General features: G+C 47.1%; 1 protein-coding gene across 1 annotated transcript in view; it reads right to left on the bottom strand.

The window, feature by feature from the left end:
• The window catches only part of PAX9 (paired box 9), a 33,602-nt gene extending 18,767 nt beyond the window's left edge, over positions 1–14,835 (bottom strand). The window contains exons 1-3 of the mRNA XM_063118472.1: positions 14,769–14,835; positions 14,035–14,661; positions 7,133–7,275 (exon numbers count right to left, since the gene is read on the bottom strand). Of these exons, the coding sequence (XP_062974542.1) occupies positions 7,133–7,275; positions 14,035–14,661; positions 14,769–14,835 (837 nt within the window). The remainder of the gene's footprint in view (positions 1–7,132; positions 7,276–14,034; positions 14,662–14,768) is intronic.
• Between the last annotated feature and the right edge of the window lie 348 nt (positions 14,836–15,183).

Genomic DNA, 15,183 nt, shown 5'->3' with positions numbered 1-15,183 from the left:
ATTATGGGGATTGTAGTCAAACTCATCTGGATGGTGCCAGTTGGGAAAGGCTGTTGCATACATATAGGGCATATTATCTACACCAGCCCTATATCCTGGGATTGTCCCAGGATCGTTCCTGTGCATCCAAATGCCACACAGGGGATCCCGGGAGCAGGCAGGGATGATCCCTCCCTTTTCCTGGGATAGCCCTTAGGTGTAGAAAGGGCCATAGATATGCTGGATGTAGGCATAAGGCAGGTTGGAGTGTAACATAGATGCCAGTTCCAACATGAGATCACTCCATAAAACAGGGTTAAACTTATAAAGCACACTGAATTTTCACTGAGAGAAGACAGAGGCTTTAGCTAGACCAAAGTTTAATCCTGGGATCGTCCCGGGGTCATCCCTGTTCATGTAAATGACACACAGGGTATCCCGGGAATAGACAGGGACAGCCCCGGGATGATCCCGTGATAAACCTTAGGTCTAGCTAAGGCCTGAGACTTACTTACAAGCAACAAGCAATAGGATCAACAGCTACATTATGATAGTAAAGATATAGTGCTTGAATGAAATGAGGATTATTCGCGATGATAGCATTGAAACAGTATATGAATGCTATGGAACTGAAAGGCTTTTAAAATTGTAATTGGTTTTTGTTTTTGTTTTAAATACCCTGCTGCATTACAGTTTTAAAGCTGGTTAACACATATTTTGACAACTTCTTTGGAAAAGTAAAATAAATAAATATTATTTTGGAAATCCAAATACTTTGCAGAAAATAAGATGCTTCAAGCAGTTGTCATCACACCAACCACATTAAAAAATATGCTTGTAATAAAGGGTATATGGTAAAATATCAGTAATGAAAATTTTTAAATAAGGCGACCAAGAGTTGATCCAATACAGATATCTGCCTACTGACTTAATGCTATAGATTACTATCAACAACATCACCAGCAACAATCTTTAATTCCTTCCTTTCTTCCTCCAAGGAGATCAAGGGTGGGGATGACATACTGCAGTTATCCAATTTTATGCAAAATGCTTGAGAAATATCAGCCAGCGGCAGTTGGATTATTTCCTTGGTTTGTGGTGAATTTGCCCTATGCAAAAACAAGTTGGGGAATTGGGTGATATGGGGTTTGGAATGATATACCCCAATCAAGCAAAGATGGTTAGTGGGCAAAAAGAAGCTTCCACAAGCAGATCATCCTTCTGGATGTAAGACGACGCATGGCACTGCATGGGGAAAATGCCAGACTAGCATGCCCAAGGGAGCATGAACAGTGCTGTTATATCTCTGTTGCCTACACATGGATCACTTGAGCGAGAGCACAGAATTTTAAGAAGGAAGTGAGAGCTGTAGTGCAGACCCAGGACTTAAGAGTCTGGACTTAAGAGACTTAGAGCTCCATCACACCTACTCCCCCCACCCCCACTTTGAGTCTGCGGTTTCCCCCTCCATTTCCTTAGTGAAACTAGCGCTGGGCACTTTCACGTCTATGCGTTGTTGCGCTATTTCAGCTCATATATCTTTTCAGCTGGAGCGCTACCATGCTGGTGAAATCTCCAACCCTGCCCCCTACGTTCTCTCTCCCCCTGTAGTGTGTGTGTGTGTGTGTGTGTGTGTGTATTCCTGCACAAATACTATAGTACAGCAGCCTGAAAGTGCACAATTATGGTAAAACACACTATACTTTCCCCTAAGATCATATTAAACAAGGTAAGTGAAGAGAAAATATTACAATTAGTTTTTGGAGACGTTTGTGGTCAATGTTGGCATGGCAAAAGGAAGCCGACATTGTTCTGGTCAGGAAACCTAGACACGCCTACTCAGGAGTAAGAACCATAAAGTTGAATGGGACAGAGTCCTGGCACGCGGGGGGGGGGCAGCGCCCAGCTCCCCTTCTCCACAGGGTGCATCCTCTCTCCCCCCTTCACGGTTGAGCAGTTGAGTGGAGAACTGCCCCACCCACCTTTTTTGTCAGCGAGACCACCCTTCGACACACATGCCCCCAACAAAAAAACGGAATGGTCTGATATAGCACAAGAACAACAATGTATGGTAGGGAGGAGTGGCTTTATTGTCCACGGAGGGGGGAAACGGACTTTCCCTGCTCCAAAATAAGATGAGAAAGGGAAGGGAAGGGAAGAGACGAAATGAGCGCAGGACAGGGACAACATCATGTAAGTACCATGCTGCAGAAACACATACCAGGCATGGCAAGAGTGCAATAAATAGCTGGTGTGATGGAGCTCGTTAATTTGGATGGCCATGTGTATTTTTTCAGTTGTGGAGCACACAGTTAACATTTCTCCCCCCCACCCGCACCCATCATGCTTTACAACTGCTTTTACATTCCTAATATATCATTATCATCATCACCACCACCACCACCACACACAATTGTTTGCCAGTCCTGATCTGAAAGAAAGATTCTGAGCATTTGTAGTTTCTGTTTTAAACTCACTTATATCACATCATTATCATGACTACAGGAATAAAATTGAGTTTGCTTCTGCAGCCCTGATGCTAAACACATTTACTTGCAAATAAGCATGATTTTGTGACAGAAAAGGTTAATATTTAAAGTAAAAAGTAAAATAAAATGAGCATATGCAGCTATACTCATGCCCAGCTATAAAATATTTCTTCAAAAATAAGAAGAAAGGTTGTGGCAGTGAACAGCATCAGTCCTGGCATGCCCATGCCTGTTCAGGTGGTGATACTGGTTTGACACCAGGCTGTCTTTTGGGGGAAGGGGTGTCCTGAGCTGTGGGGCCATGGACTTTGGCCCTGAGGTCCAACCTAGCTGCACTACTGAGTGGGAGCAGCAAGCTGGACTGAGGTTTAGAAAAAGAATCAAGACAAACCTAGCCAACAATTCTGAAAGTGCCCATAGAGTTATATGGTGGGATATAAATTCATAAGCAAATAAACAAACATTCAAGGTTATGCTAGGGTCCTAAGGATACTTCAGGGTCTATTCAGATGACTAGAGAATCTGGTAGTCTCACAAGTCTTCATTCAAAGTTTACCTTCAAAGGCTCAACGTTACACACTTGGAAATCTCATGGATTCCATGGCAAATGTGAAGTAGGTGCTTAACAAGTAATTTCTTATAGAGTTCATTGGGAGTTAAGATCCAGCCATTCTGGATCAGACCAAGGGTCCATCTAGTCCAGCATTCTCTTCACACATTGACCAACCAGCATTGAACAGGAACCCACAAGCAGGACCCAAGTGCAACAGCACCCCCCTGCTCATGTACCCCAGCACCTGGTCTACACAGGCATACTGATACTAGAGATAGCATATAACCATCAGGACTAGTAGCCATTGATACCCTCATCCTCCATGAATTTGTCCAATCTCCTTTTAAAACCATTCAAATTGGTGACATCTTGTGGTAGTGAATTCCAGAGTTTAACTAGGTGCTGTGTGAAGAAGTACATTCTTTTATCTGCCTTAAATCTCCCACCAATCAGCTTCATGGGATGACCCTGGGTTCTAGTATTATGAGAGGAGAAAAATATTTCCCTAACCACTTTTTTTACCCATGCATAATTTTGTTCGCCCCTCTTACTCACCTTTTTTCTAACCTAAACAGTCCCAGATGTTGTAACCTTTCATCATAGGAGAGTCCTCCAACCCCTTTAGTTGCCCTTTTCTGCACTTTTTCCAACTCATACTCCCTAGCAAGGAACTGCAGTAACTTATTGGGGAATAATCCTCATTGAACACAGTGGTTTCAATGTGTCCTCATTGAACACATTGAACACTACTTCTGAGTAGGGGTGTGCACGGACCCCCCCGTTCCACCCTGCGGGCCGATCCGAAAATTTCAGATCCGCCCGCTCCGCTCCGCCCATACTCCGCTCCTCTTCGCCGCGGAGCTCATGGTCCGAATCGGAGCTCCGCAGTGGAGGGGAGTGGTGCCAGGTAAGGCCGGGAGAGGAGGGCGGGGGGGTGTTACCGGGCCCTGCCGTCATCGCCGCCCGTATGGCGACGGCGGCAGAGCCCGGTAAGGGACCAAGGGGGAGGGGGGCCTTACCTGCCTCCATCCGCGGTCCGTCGGCTTCTTCAATTGAGCCCGCGGTTCAGCCAGGAAGTCTGGGCCGCAAGTGCGGCCTAGACTTCCTGGTTGAACCGTGGGCTCAATTGAAGAAGCCCAGGGACCGCGGACGGAGGCTGGTAAGGGAGAGGGGGGGTTACCGGGCCCTGCCATTGTCGCCGCATGGGCGACAGCGGCAGGGCCCGGTAAGCCCCACTTACCTTTCCGGCGGAGCTCCGGATTGAGGCGAAGGATCCACCTTCACCTCGATCCTCTTCGCCTCCACCTTAAGGGGAGGCGAAGCACCCCGCTCCTCTTCTAATTCGCCGGTCCGATTAGAAGCGGAGCACATCCCTACTTCTGAGTAACCCTGCTGCATGTCTCTTCTGTTTAAACTGACAGGACCTCCGAATGCTTCACTGGATGGTGCCCAAAAGGAGGGAGAACATTATCCAGTTTACACATGTAACTGTAGTTTATTATTTATGGTCTAGCAACCACAGACTCAATTTGCACATGATGGATTGGGACTGAAGAGGAATATTTTGCTGTAGGGAACATTTCTACTTCTGCTCGCTCCTCCCTCCCTCAACCACAGAAGGAAATATTGGATCTTATATTAGTCCTGCTTAGAGTATTCCTATTGAAATGAATGGGACATAAGTTAGACTAACACCGAACACAATCCCTTCTGTTCTATTTTGTGGAGAGTCAACAAAAATAAAGCAAAAAGCTCTTGATAAGCTGAACGTCTATTACGGGGTGCTGGGCGCTACCATTTCTTGAGGCGGGGGTATCTGAGTTCTCCCACGCTCAGGGGAACCATCTCCGAAGGACCTCAAAGTCGAGCAAAGAAAGCCATCGGGACTCCAAGCGACAAGGTTCCCATACAACCTGATCCTAACGCCGCGTTTACTCAGAAAGTAAGATCGGAGGGCGTTGGGGCTGCAGCAGCCCAGCGTAGGGGTGACGGGGCAGCGTCCCACTACTTGTCGGCTGCAATGACGCAGGAACGTGGGATTCGCTGAAGTCTAGACGGAGCCGGTTCTCCCGGCAGGCCGCCCCGCCACATTTCACCCCCAAGAAACAAACAAGAGCCAGAGGGCAGAAAGGAATCTTGGGAGAGCAAAGCGCCTCGCAGGGAAGGAAGCTGGCTGGCTGGCGGAGGGAGGGAAGACAGGGAAGCCCAGCTAAGCGAGGGACAGCTCTACGCTCAATAACCCAGGCGGAAGAGGGCAAGGCCCGGCCGTCGCGGCCCTCTCGCCAGAAGCTCGGGGGCGTCTAGATCAGAGCCGTCCATCTCCCGGTCTAATCTCTCCTTCCCTTTCGCCCGGCTGCGAGGATCTATACATTTCACCAGACCTCGGGCTTCCTAACTGCATCAATCTTCCCGTCCCACCCACGAGCGACGTGCGCCCGGGCAGCTGCACTGTTTTGCCTGGAAATCGTCGGTGCTTTTCTGACAAAGCGGGATTCTCTCCACGCACCCGGACGATCCGCTCTTGGGGAAGCTCGTCAGCTCAGCACCTCGCCAGATCGTTCCACCGTCCGCCTGGGCGCATTGGGAGCAGGCGCGCACAGGTCTTCTACGGGGCGCTGTTGTTCGTCGGTGGGGAAGGGGGCGCGGCTGGCTCGGAGGCTGCGGGTGAACTCAGAAAGAGCTCGACTGGCGCTCGGCCTCTTCCTAATCACCCCCCTCCCCGGGCATCTCCTCTCCATCTAGCCAGATTCTTGATCTGCGCTCTTTTAAAGAAGATCCAGTCTAGCAAGCAGTCGATTCAATCTCCCCCTAACCGAGACGGCCAATCCCGATCCTAAGGATATTTCCTGGGAAGTAAATCCCACTAAATTCAAGACAGCCGACTCTCAAATAAGTGAGGCTGTGACTGCAGGCGCGAAGCACAACCCTATGCAGGGTGTTTTGTCAGAAAGAAGCCCCTGCCCCACTGATTTCTCTGAGACTGAGTCCCGCTAGGACTGCAGCCTTAGCATGCAATCCGATGCACGTCTACTCAAGAGTAAATCCACCGAAAGCTATGAGTCCCAGAGCAGTGTGGGTAGCATGGCAGCCTCCAGCTGCAGTTCTATGCACCCTTACCTGGGAGTAAGCCGCAATGGCCACAGTGGGACTTGATTCCGAGTAATAGGCTCGCGCTGTAAACATAGATTTGTTTCAAGACCAAAGAACCGTGCTAATTGCCGTTCCTGAACTCAATGAGGTTTACTACCAGGCAATCCTCCTAACCATAGAAGTAAGTCTCTAGAACTAGAATGGGTTTTACTCTAAGTGTGTTTAGAATGACGCCTTGGACTTCTCGAAATTCGGGAGAGAGTCTGAAGCAATTTACAGTACCACAATGGGCCACGCAATTCTATGGCACGGCATGGCAGGAGGGAGGGGAGTATACACCCGCACATACACACAAATCCCACCAAACGAAAAATAGACAGGTGCCGGAGTCCTTGGGCTCCCTTAAAAGCAATTATTTGGATCTTGGCTTTCCTGTTTGATTGACTTTGGGAGCGACTTCGGCGTTGATCCGGAAGCAGTCCAGATCAATGGGCGCTCTGGTCTGAAATTGTTTTTCCTTCTCTCTCTGGCAATAGTGAGGAAGTTTTAAAAGGGGAAACTGCTAAACCAGCATTTTAGAACTTTCAGCTGTCACCACCAGCAGCCATTCCAGCAGGCTGTACAGAGGGAGATGAGAGGGGAAGGGGGCATTCATTCCATCAGTCCTGCTGAGACTCTCTCTCCTCCCCCGCACCGCATCTCTCTCCTCCTTTCCCGTCCCACTTTCCTTGTGTCATTTTAGTTTGTAAGCCCGCAGGCAGGGCCCACCTTGTTCTACGGATCGCATGAAAGCCGTTCCTTTCTGGCTGCGGAATGGGATGCAAAATGCTTTAAAGAAACAGACAGACACGCTCTTTGAGGGAGACGTGTTGCAGAGATGCGAGGACTAACGGGGAGGAGGAGGGCGGTGCCACGTACCACCTCCCACGCTTCGCCTTTCGGGGCCTCCCCACCGCCGGCGCCCTTTCCCAAAGGCCTCCAGCCCGCCTTCCTTGCAGGCCAGCGGCGGCGGCCCCCTTACCTGGCTGTACTTGGCCTCTGGTTCCAGGGAGCCCTTGTCCAGCCCGTTCACCGCAACGTGCTGAGCCGTGGTCGCGAAGCCGCTTCTGCTGAGGCTGCTCCACTCTTCCACCTTGGGGCTGTGGTAGGGCGAGCTGTCGCTCACTGCGGGCAGACACAAGACAAAGGCGGTGAGGGGGTGGCGATCGGAGACAGCCCGTAGACCACCCTGCGCAAGAAGGGCCGGCGCATCTGCCCGGGCGATGGGCTCGCAACCCATTGAGAGCCCCGATCCTTTACACGCCTTTCCCCTTGAAACAAAGACCGGGCGAGAAAACGCCACAGCTGACTCTGGTCTGCTGACCCCACACTGCCAAATGGCTCCCCACGAAAGAAAAACGGAGGCTTACACTACTCACGCCCCGCCGCACTTACTCGAAAGTAAGTCGCATTCCTTCCCAGCGAACGTCTTTCCGAGTCGGAGCATTCAGGACGGGTAGCTGGAATGCCTTACAGCTCCGTTCTCCCTGACTGCATTGGCTTGAGGCTAAATCACTTTGAGATCAATGGGATTTACTTCCAAGGAAACCTACTTCGGAGTGGCGTTTAAACAGAGGTGGGAAGGGAAAGTTCCCTCCAGCTTTTTCTTGGGAGGGAAAGCTGTGAAACTAATTACATTTGTTCAACGTTGATTTAAACAATGGCATATTTATTGCTAAATAATGTATTTAGCGTGAGGGTTTCAGGTAGTCGAAAATAATCTGCATGGTTTGCAATCGACCTGCAGTCACATCCAGGTGCTCGGTCGGAGCCTAGCCAAATTCAGTTTGAAGTAAATCTCGCTGTGTTCAATGAGGATTACTCCCAGAGAAGTGAGTTGATAAGTAGCAGCAGGAGCTTGCTTTTTAATGCTTACTCGAGAGTGAGTCCCACTGGGTTTAATGATACTTACTCTGGAATAAATACTTTAGTTTGCATAGGACTGTAGTCTCAGTTGGATCTCAGAAGCAGTTACTTCTATGAAACATGATTTGGATCACGGTTTAAGCCTCACGGATTTCAATCGAATTTCAAAGATGGTTAGGACTGAGGCTCCACCGCAACACATATAGGGCGTATTTCGAAGTAAACCTGTCTAGAATCGAGGTGCCAGTGCCACTGAAACCATCAGCTTAGTGTTGCGATCCTATGCACGATTTGAACATTAAACACAACAGGACTTACTTCTGAGTAAATTTGCTCTATAACCTAATCAGTCAACCCCATCAGATTGTGGATTGGTTCTTTCTTCACCATCCAATATAGGCATTAAAACACACAGGAGTTGGTGGATCTTACTTCTGAGAAGATATGCCCAAGATTGTAGGATTAGGATCCTTACCAAAGAATAAATTCAATCGAAATCAACAAGGCTTGTTCATCCAGAGATAAGCAATCCGGTGTCCTCCAGATGTTTTGGACTATCCCTGATTATTGGCCATGCTGGCTGGGCCTCATGGGAGCTGTAGTTCAAAACATCTGGAGGGCATCAGGTTGAATACCCCTTACAGATTCAAGTCTGGGTTTTTACAACTAAAGTGTTATTTATGAAAGAAAAAACATCCACCCCTCCATCACAGTAAAGTACAGCAAGCATGGAAGGGCAAAAGGCAGAACAAGGTCCACCAGTACCAACCTTAAGTTGCTTGAGTTCTAACAAGACATGCTGGACTCAGTGGGCCTAACAAGGTGTACTTCACACATTTCTAAGCAAGAATGGACTACTTATGCTTTACCCTAAGAGACCATGACTTTGAACTCTTGCATTGTGAATGTAAAACAACAAAACAAAAACCCAAAACATCAGTTGAACCATGGGTGGGTAATTAAGTAAACAAATAAAATTAAAAGGTAAAGTTAAAGCAAAGTAAAATGATAGCAGACTACGCAAGACTGAAACCAAGGAGTGGATTTTTCTGCTGAAGGACAGTGTGCTCAAAATAAATTCCCAGGCTCAGAGTGTTTTTAATTCAAGGTGTATGTCTTTTCCATTTGTCTCTGGTTGGGGGATCTCAGAGTTTTTCTAGTTAAAAAAAGGAAGGGGAGGGGGAAGGAGATCCTGCAAGCCTGAACCCTGCCAACCCCTGGTCTATAGTAGCCCTACAGAAGAACTAAAGTGGCAAAACTTCGTCTGCTCATTGGAAGCAACTGAGACAACAAGGGTCCAATACATACCTAGGAGTACTTATTTCTGAATAAGCATGCAGAGGATCAGGGTCCACATGTCAAAGAGTAAGACTCAATGCCAAGCAAATGTGGTAAGGAGAGAGCTGTGAACACCACCACCCCTTCCATGGCACAGCTTCCAAATGAAGGCTGGAATGAGCATGTATCTCAGAGGTTTAAATTCCCCAACTAGGCAAAACCTTCATTTTTTGGTCTTGGTCGGAAAGACAAAGAGGTTTAAAAACTATGTTAATTTGATTATAGGTATGTGTGTGTATCACTTACCAATAAGGATACTAGATCTTTTGAGGAGGAGAAAGACTCACCTTTAGCTGTGTCCTCAAGGAAGTTAGGGTGAACTTAATACCTATACAGACAAGCTAATTTTAATTCAGTTATACTCTACAAATACCCCAAATTTCTGTTTATTTTAATGGAAGTTATTTATTCCTAAGATGTTACTTCCTCCTTTGGATCAGATTGCATCACTATCAGGTAGTTTCTGATTTCCCTAGCTTCAAAGGCTAGCACTTATCACAAGTGGCCCTCCAGTCATTCACTTGCAGGAATAAACTAGAATCAATAATCTATAATACCGAGAATGGGCGGGGGGGGGGAGGGCTCAAAGAAGTATATCCTACCTTTTAACACATATCACGGGGATTGTGGTTTCACGACTGAATTCACTTACTCCAGAGCAGCCCAATTGATTTTAGCAGACCCACCTAGTGAAGGTAGATTGAAGCCTTAGTTTGTGGCAGGGTTGAATTTACCATTTCCAGAGGAAGCTCGGAAATGCATGGAGAGAGTTTGAAACCATTCGATCCTAATCAGGTTATGCGCGGAAATTAAGTTTATTTGGGATAAATATGAATGGAACGTTCTGGCATTCTGCCTTCCACACAGTTTTCAACATCCCTCTCACCCCATTCCCCAAATTATTTCATCCTAACACACACACAAACCGAAAAAGGAAAAAAAAGGAAATTATAAGGCCTCACCGGATTAAGGAAAACTCCAGAGCTGTTGAAATACTCTCGCGGTGATAGCCACTGGGTAGCGATCACTACATTTGACATAATTATTTCCTAAGTCGAGTTGTTGGAACATGACACTTATTTTTTGTGTGAAAAGATGGCCGGAGAGCCATAATGGGGTGGGGTGGGGATAACTCTGAGAAAGAGACTACAGAGGTTTCTATTTTGAAATATATAAGAGAAGAACCACTTTGAAGACTGGTCGGTTGTAACAGTTATTGGAAAGGAGAATTATAACTTCTCTCTCGATCCTATAGTCCCTCCCCCACCCCAGCACTGATATCCAGAGAGCCTACTTCCTATGCGCCACCGCTGTGTTATTGTGAACCAAGTCCCACTGAAACCAACGGGGCTGCTGGCTGACCTACTTCCAAGCAAACGCCCATAGGATCTAGACGCTACATGTCGATCTCACGACTACTCGGGAGAAAGCCCCGTTGATTTCGACAGGGGATCTTACTTCCAAGTCAGCGTGCTGTGGGGAAACTGCCAGGGGCCGAGAGCCACAAGGCAGTTAAGCCGAAACGCTTGTCTTTAAAGCGCAAAGCAGAGTCACTAAAACGCAAACACTTCGGGCTGCACGCAGAAAACGCTACGGGTGCTCGGCAGGGACATAAGGTCCTCTCGCATTGCAACAGCCAGACGTGGAGCCCCGTTCGGATAAAAAGGTGGCCGTTGCGATCCGAGCGCCGAGCAAGAGGAATCCTTTCGGATGAAGTTCTTCTCTCTGGCACGAGAGGGGATCAGTCCAGCCGCCGGTTTCCTCTCCTTTCGCCGGAAGCCCTGGGCAGCTCACCCGGCACATGTCTAAAGTTGACTTAAGCACCCGAGCTGTCTCTCTGGTGAGCTCCCTTTTCTGCTGATCTCTCACTTTCCCATGAATAGGGGCTTCCTTTCCGTGTCAGCAAGGTCAGCTTATCCTATAAATCAAGGGCAAGCAGCCCTCAGATGCAGCTTCGCTAACCCGGGTGGGGGCGGCGAAGAGACCTGATGGGAATCTCCTTGTCACTCAGTCTTCACCCGCTGAAGTCCTACCTCGATGGGAGGCCTTGACCACTGGGGTGTCAATAAACAGGGAAATCGGGCCCGTTTTCTCCCCACCCCCACCGGCTTGCCCCACGTACACAATTCAGTTGCAAATACTCCCTCCACCCTGGAACATTGCAGACTGCAATGTCGTTTTGGAAGGACTGGCAAAGCTTACTTAGCCCTGGAAGATTCCCATTTGGAATTTTTAAAAAGGATAAATTGAGGGAGGGAAAATAAAGGCCAAGATTTTATTTTAAGGATTTATGTTTTTGCCCTCAACAAAGTAAAACGGTGTGAAATAGACTTTTAAAAAAATCCCCCGAAGATTCTTTTATTAGCAAAAAAACAAAACGAAACAAAAAATTCAAATAAAAATTCGAGTAAATTTTTGGGGCCAGATTCTGGAGTTGTTACAGTGGAAAACAAACTGGCATCTATGAAAAGTAGATTGATATTTTTTTTAATGGTGGCTTTTTTTAAAATAATAATAATGGTGGATGTTTTGCCTCTGTCATACTCTAGGTTTAAATTCCATTAAAAGCGATGCACCTCCAGCATTAAAAGAACAAAAACAACAAGAAGAAGCAAAATATTTCATGCCATGTGTTTTAATTCGAGATCAACCTCAGGGACAACCCCCCTCGCGTTTTTAACTACAAAGTTTTGAATTCTGGAGCAAACTCAGTACAAGTGAGCAGAGCACCGGGCCCTCTGAAGGGGCTAAATGCTAGTTAAACATCAGTAGTTTCAGTTTTCTGGACCACCGCTTTGGAGGAAAACAAAGTGAAGCAGAAGAACGAAAGCAATTAGGTGACATTTGAACTTCCTGTCTGAGCAAATTTGGCCTGATTGCGAGAACTGGAGGTGGATTTGCCTGCAATTGCAAGGAGATGGCCTTTCCTGCAGAATCCCTGACTTGAAAGCAAACAGCAGGCACAAAGGCCCAGCAGAAAAAGTCAATATACCTGGCAGCTTCTTGGTGTGTGTGTGTGTGTGTGTGTGTGTGTACGTGTGTGCAGAGATATCCTTAGCTTATATATAATTTCACTACACCATATGCATTTAGTAGTATAGTATAGATTACATCACATACATACACACCAACCAAGAGCAACACTTCTTATATCTGACAAAGTTAACTCTACTCTATAGAAGATTATGGCAAAATAAAATGCCACAATAACATTGTTAGTTTTTAAATTGTCACAGGATCACTTATCATTTTAACATGGCAGTGTGGAAAGGGTATTTATACACTGGGAATATGATGTTTGTTGTATAATGGGTAAGGAAGGAGTTATGCCGGGCAAATAATTATGGATAACTTGACTTCCCACACAGAGCATGACGATATCTAACATTTGCAGCTATATTACGAAAGACTTGAGTGCCATATCAGTAACATACACCAAGAAGAAATTATTTGCAGCATTGTTTACTCAGAAGTAAGTTTACATTGGATTAAACCCCAAGTTTAATCAATGGACAACTCAATCCTATGCTGCAGAGCTTTATTCAGTAGTAAATGCAACTAAGATCAACAGGACATCTTCCTAAATACATGTCCGAAGTATTCGGCCTTAGATTTCAGTTGATTGTGTTCTACTTAAACCTGGAATCAAGGCTGCAATTCTGTTCATATATATTATGGAGTATGGCCTGTTGTACATAGTGGGATCTACTTCTAAGCAAACATATACAGGATTATTCTGTACACTGGTTTAAATAAATTAAGCAATATACTGTATATAGTCAAATGTGTTCATACATTTATAGTTTATTACATATTTGCTTTCATGCATTTAATTTTAGTTAGGTCAAATTAATCTGAGGTAGTTTAAATTTGTGCTGTATATATTTCTTGGTAACAAAGAATATAAGACGTGATATACAAAGTGTGTGTGTCCTAAATGTATGTACTTATTACTTGGAAGGAATATCAGATGTCATGAAGAGTAACCTATTCCAGTATTATACCATCACAAACACTGTATGCCTTCAAAATAATGGATTGTCATAAAACCACATTTTTAAGAAGATATGTTTGTGGTTCTTTTTTGGCTTTGTCAGGAAGGCATTTTAGTTGTTATCTCTTCTTTAGCTAAATTGCTATTGGATAAAGGAGAAACCTATTTAAGAGATAAAACAAAGTAAGCCTTGCTGGCCCAATGAGAAAAAATCCAAATTCCACAGGCAAGCTTTACCTTTATTAGGGACCAACTGAATTGTGGGCAAGAAGTACAGATCTACAGTTCTATTTATCAGGCACTATGTTACAGCTTTTTTTTAAAAAAAGTTGTCTTTAGGGCAGAGATGTACTTGTAAGTAAGTCCCTCAGAGTACAATGAAGCTTATTTCTAAAGAGATGTATTAAAGACTAAAGGCTCTCTAAGATTATCCACAGAACTTTTCAGGGAAAATTTACATATTTAAAAGATGTTATTTCACGAGCTGAACTTAAATTACAAGATGTCATTTTACATCTTGGTCAAGGTAAATGGTAGAGAATTTTACCAAGGGAGAATTCTAAGTAAGAAGAGTGAAGTAGGACAGCCCTTCCTCCCCCACAAAAGTAAACCCTGGCTCTTTTCGAGGGCCTTCTTCCATTGGGTTTCTTTTTTCTAGACCTAAGTCTGGAGTCTCCAGCTCTTACCTTGGTCTGTTATGGACCGGATCCCTAAGATGTCGGTAACGGAGTGCGAGGAGGGCCAGGTCCGTGGCATATGGACTGCGCTGTGGAGAGTTGGCATGCCGGCAGGGCTAGGGCCCTTGGCGCCTGCCGCGATGGGGCTGGGGTAGGAGTAGATGTGGTTGTAGGGCAGGGCAGGCTGGGGGGCCGCCTGGTGATGCTGCTTGTAGGTCTCGTAGTGGCTCTGCTGTGAGAGGTTGCCGATCTTGTTGCGCAGGATCCGGCTGATGGAGCTGACGGAGGGCACGTTGTACTTGTCGCACACGCCATCGGCCAGCAGCCGGTCGCGGATCTCCCAGGCAAAGATGCCGGGATCCCTCTGTTTGTAGGTCCGGATGTGCTTCACCACCGTCGGAGTGGTGACCCGTGGCTTGCTGCCCCCGATGGCCCCTGGCAAGATGGAGCCCGTTTCGTTGTAGCGGGCCAGGATCTTGCTGACGCAGCCATGGGAGACGCGCAGCTGCCGGCTGATGTCGCACGGCCGGATGCCCAGCTGGGCTAGTTCCACAATCCGGAGCCGGATGGCGTTGGGCAAGGGGCGCCCGTTGACGAAGACCCCACCGAGCTGGTTCACTTCCCCGAAGGCCGGCTCTGCAAGAAAAGAGACGACATAGTACTCGAAGGGCGGGCAGGCAGCCCTCCACGCGGAGCTTCCGGGAGCGCTTACTCAGGAGGAAGCCCCGTGGGACTCAACGTGCCTCCCTTCCGAGTAGACCTGTCGCACACCAGGGGGCTGAACGCCACCGACTTGGATGGGAGGGCCATCAAGGCCCTCCTTCCTAGTGAGTCCAAAACACACAGCCATCAGCTCCAATGAAGGCGCGTTGCCAGCTCCATGGAAGTCCAGGGAGGCTGCAGTTCCAGGCACACACTTACCAAGCCGTAAGTCCCCTTGAGGTTTCTGGGATTTACCGCTCCGTGAAACGCGGTTAGGATCGGTTTGCTGCACGCGGTTTCAGCCCCTGCGATGCCCTCCGCAAGAAAGACAAATCTGTTCCTTGCAACCCACCTCATCTAAAAGCATCGCCCAGGCGCTTTGGAAGGTGCGTGGCCCCTCAGGCCGGCATCCAGGCCGCGATCCTAAAACAGGCTGGCCGAAGAGGAAGGACTTCC

This window comes from Elgaria multicarinata, chromosome 2, assembly GCF_023053635.1.
Source record: "Elgaria multicarinata webbii isolate HBS135686 ecotype San Diego chromosome 2, rElgMul1.1.pri, whole genome shotgun sequence".
Lineage (NCBI taxonomy): Eukaryota > Metazoa > Chordata > Lepidosauria > Squamata > Anguidae > Elgaria > Elgaria multicarinata.
The sequence above is the reverse complement of the archived record's forward strand: the minus strand, read 5'-3'. Positions and strand labels throughout refer to the sequence as shown.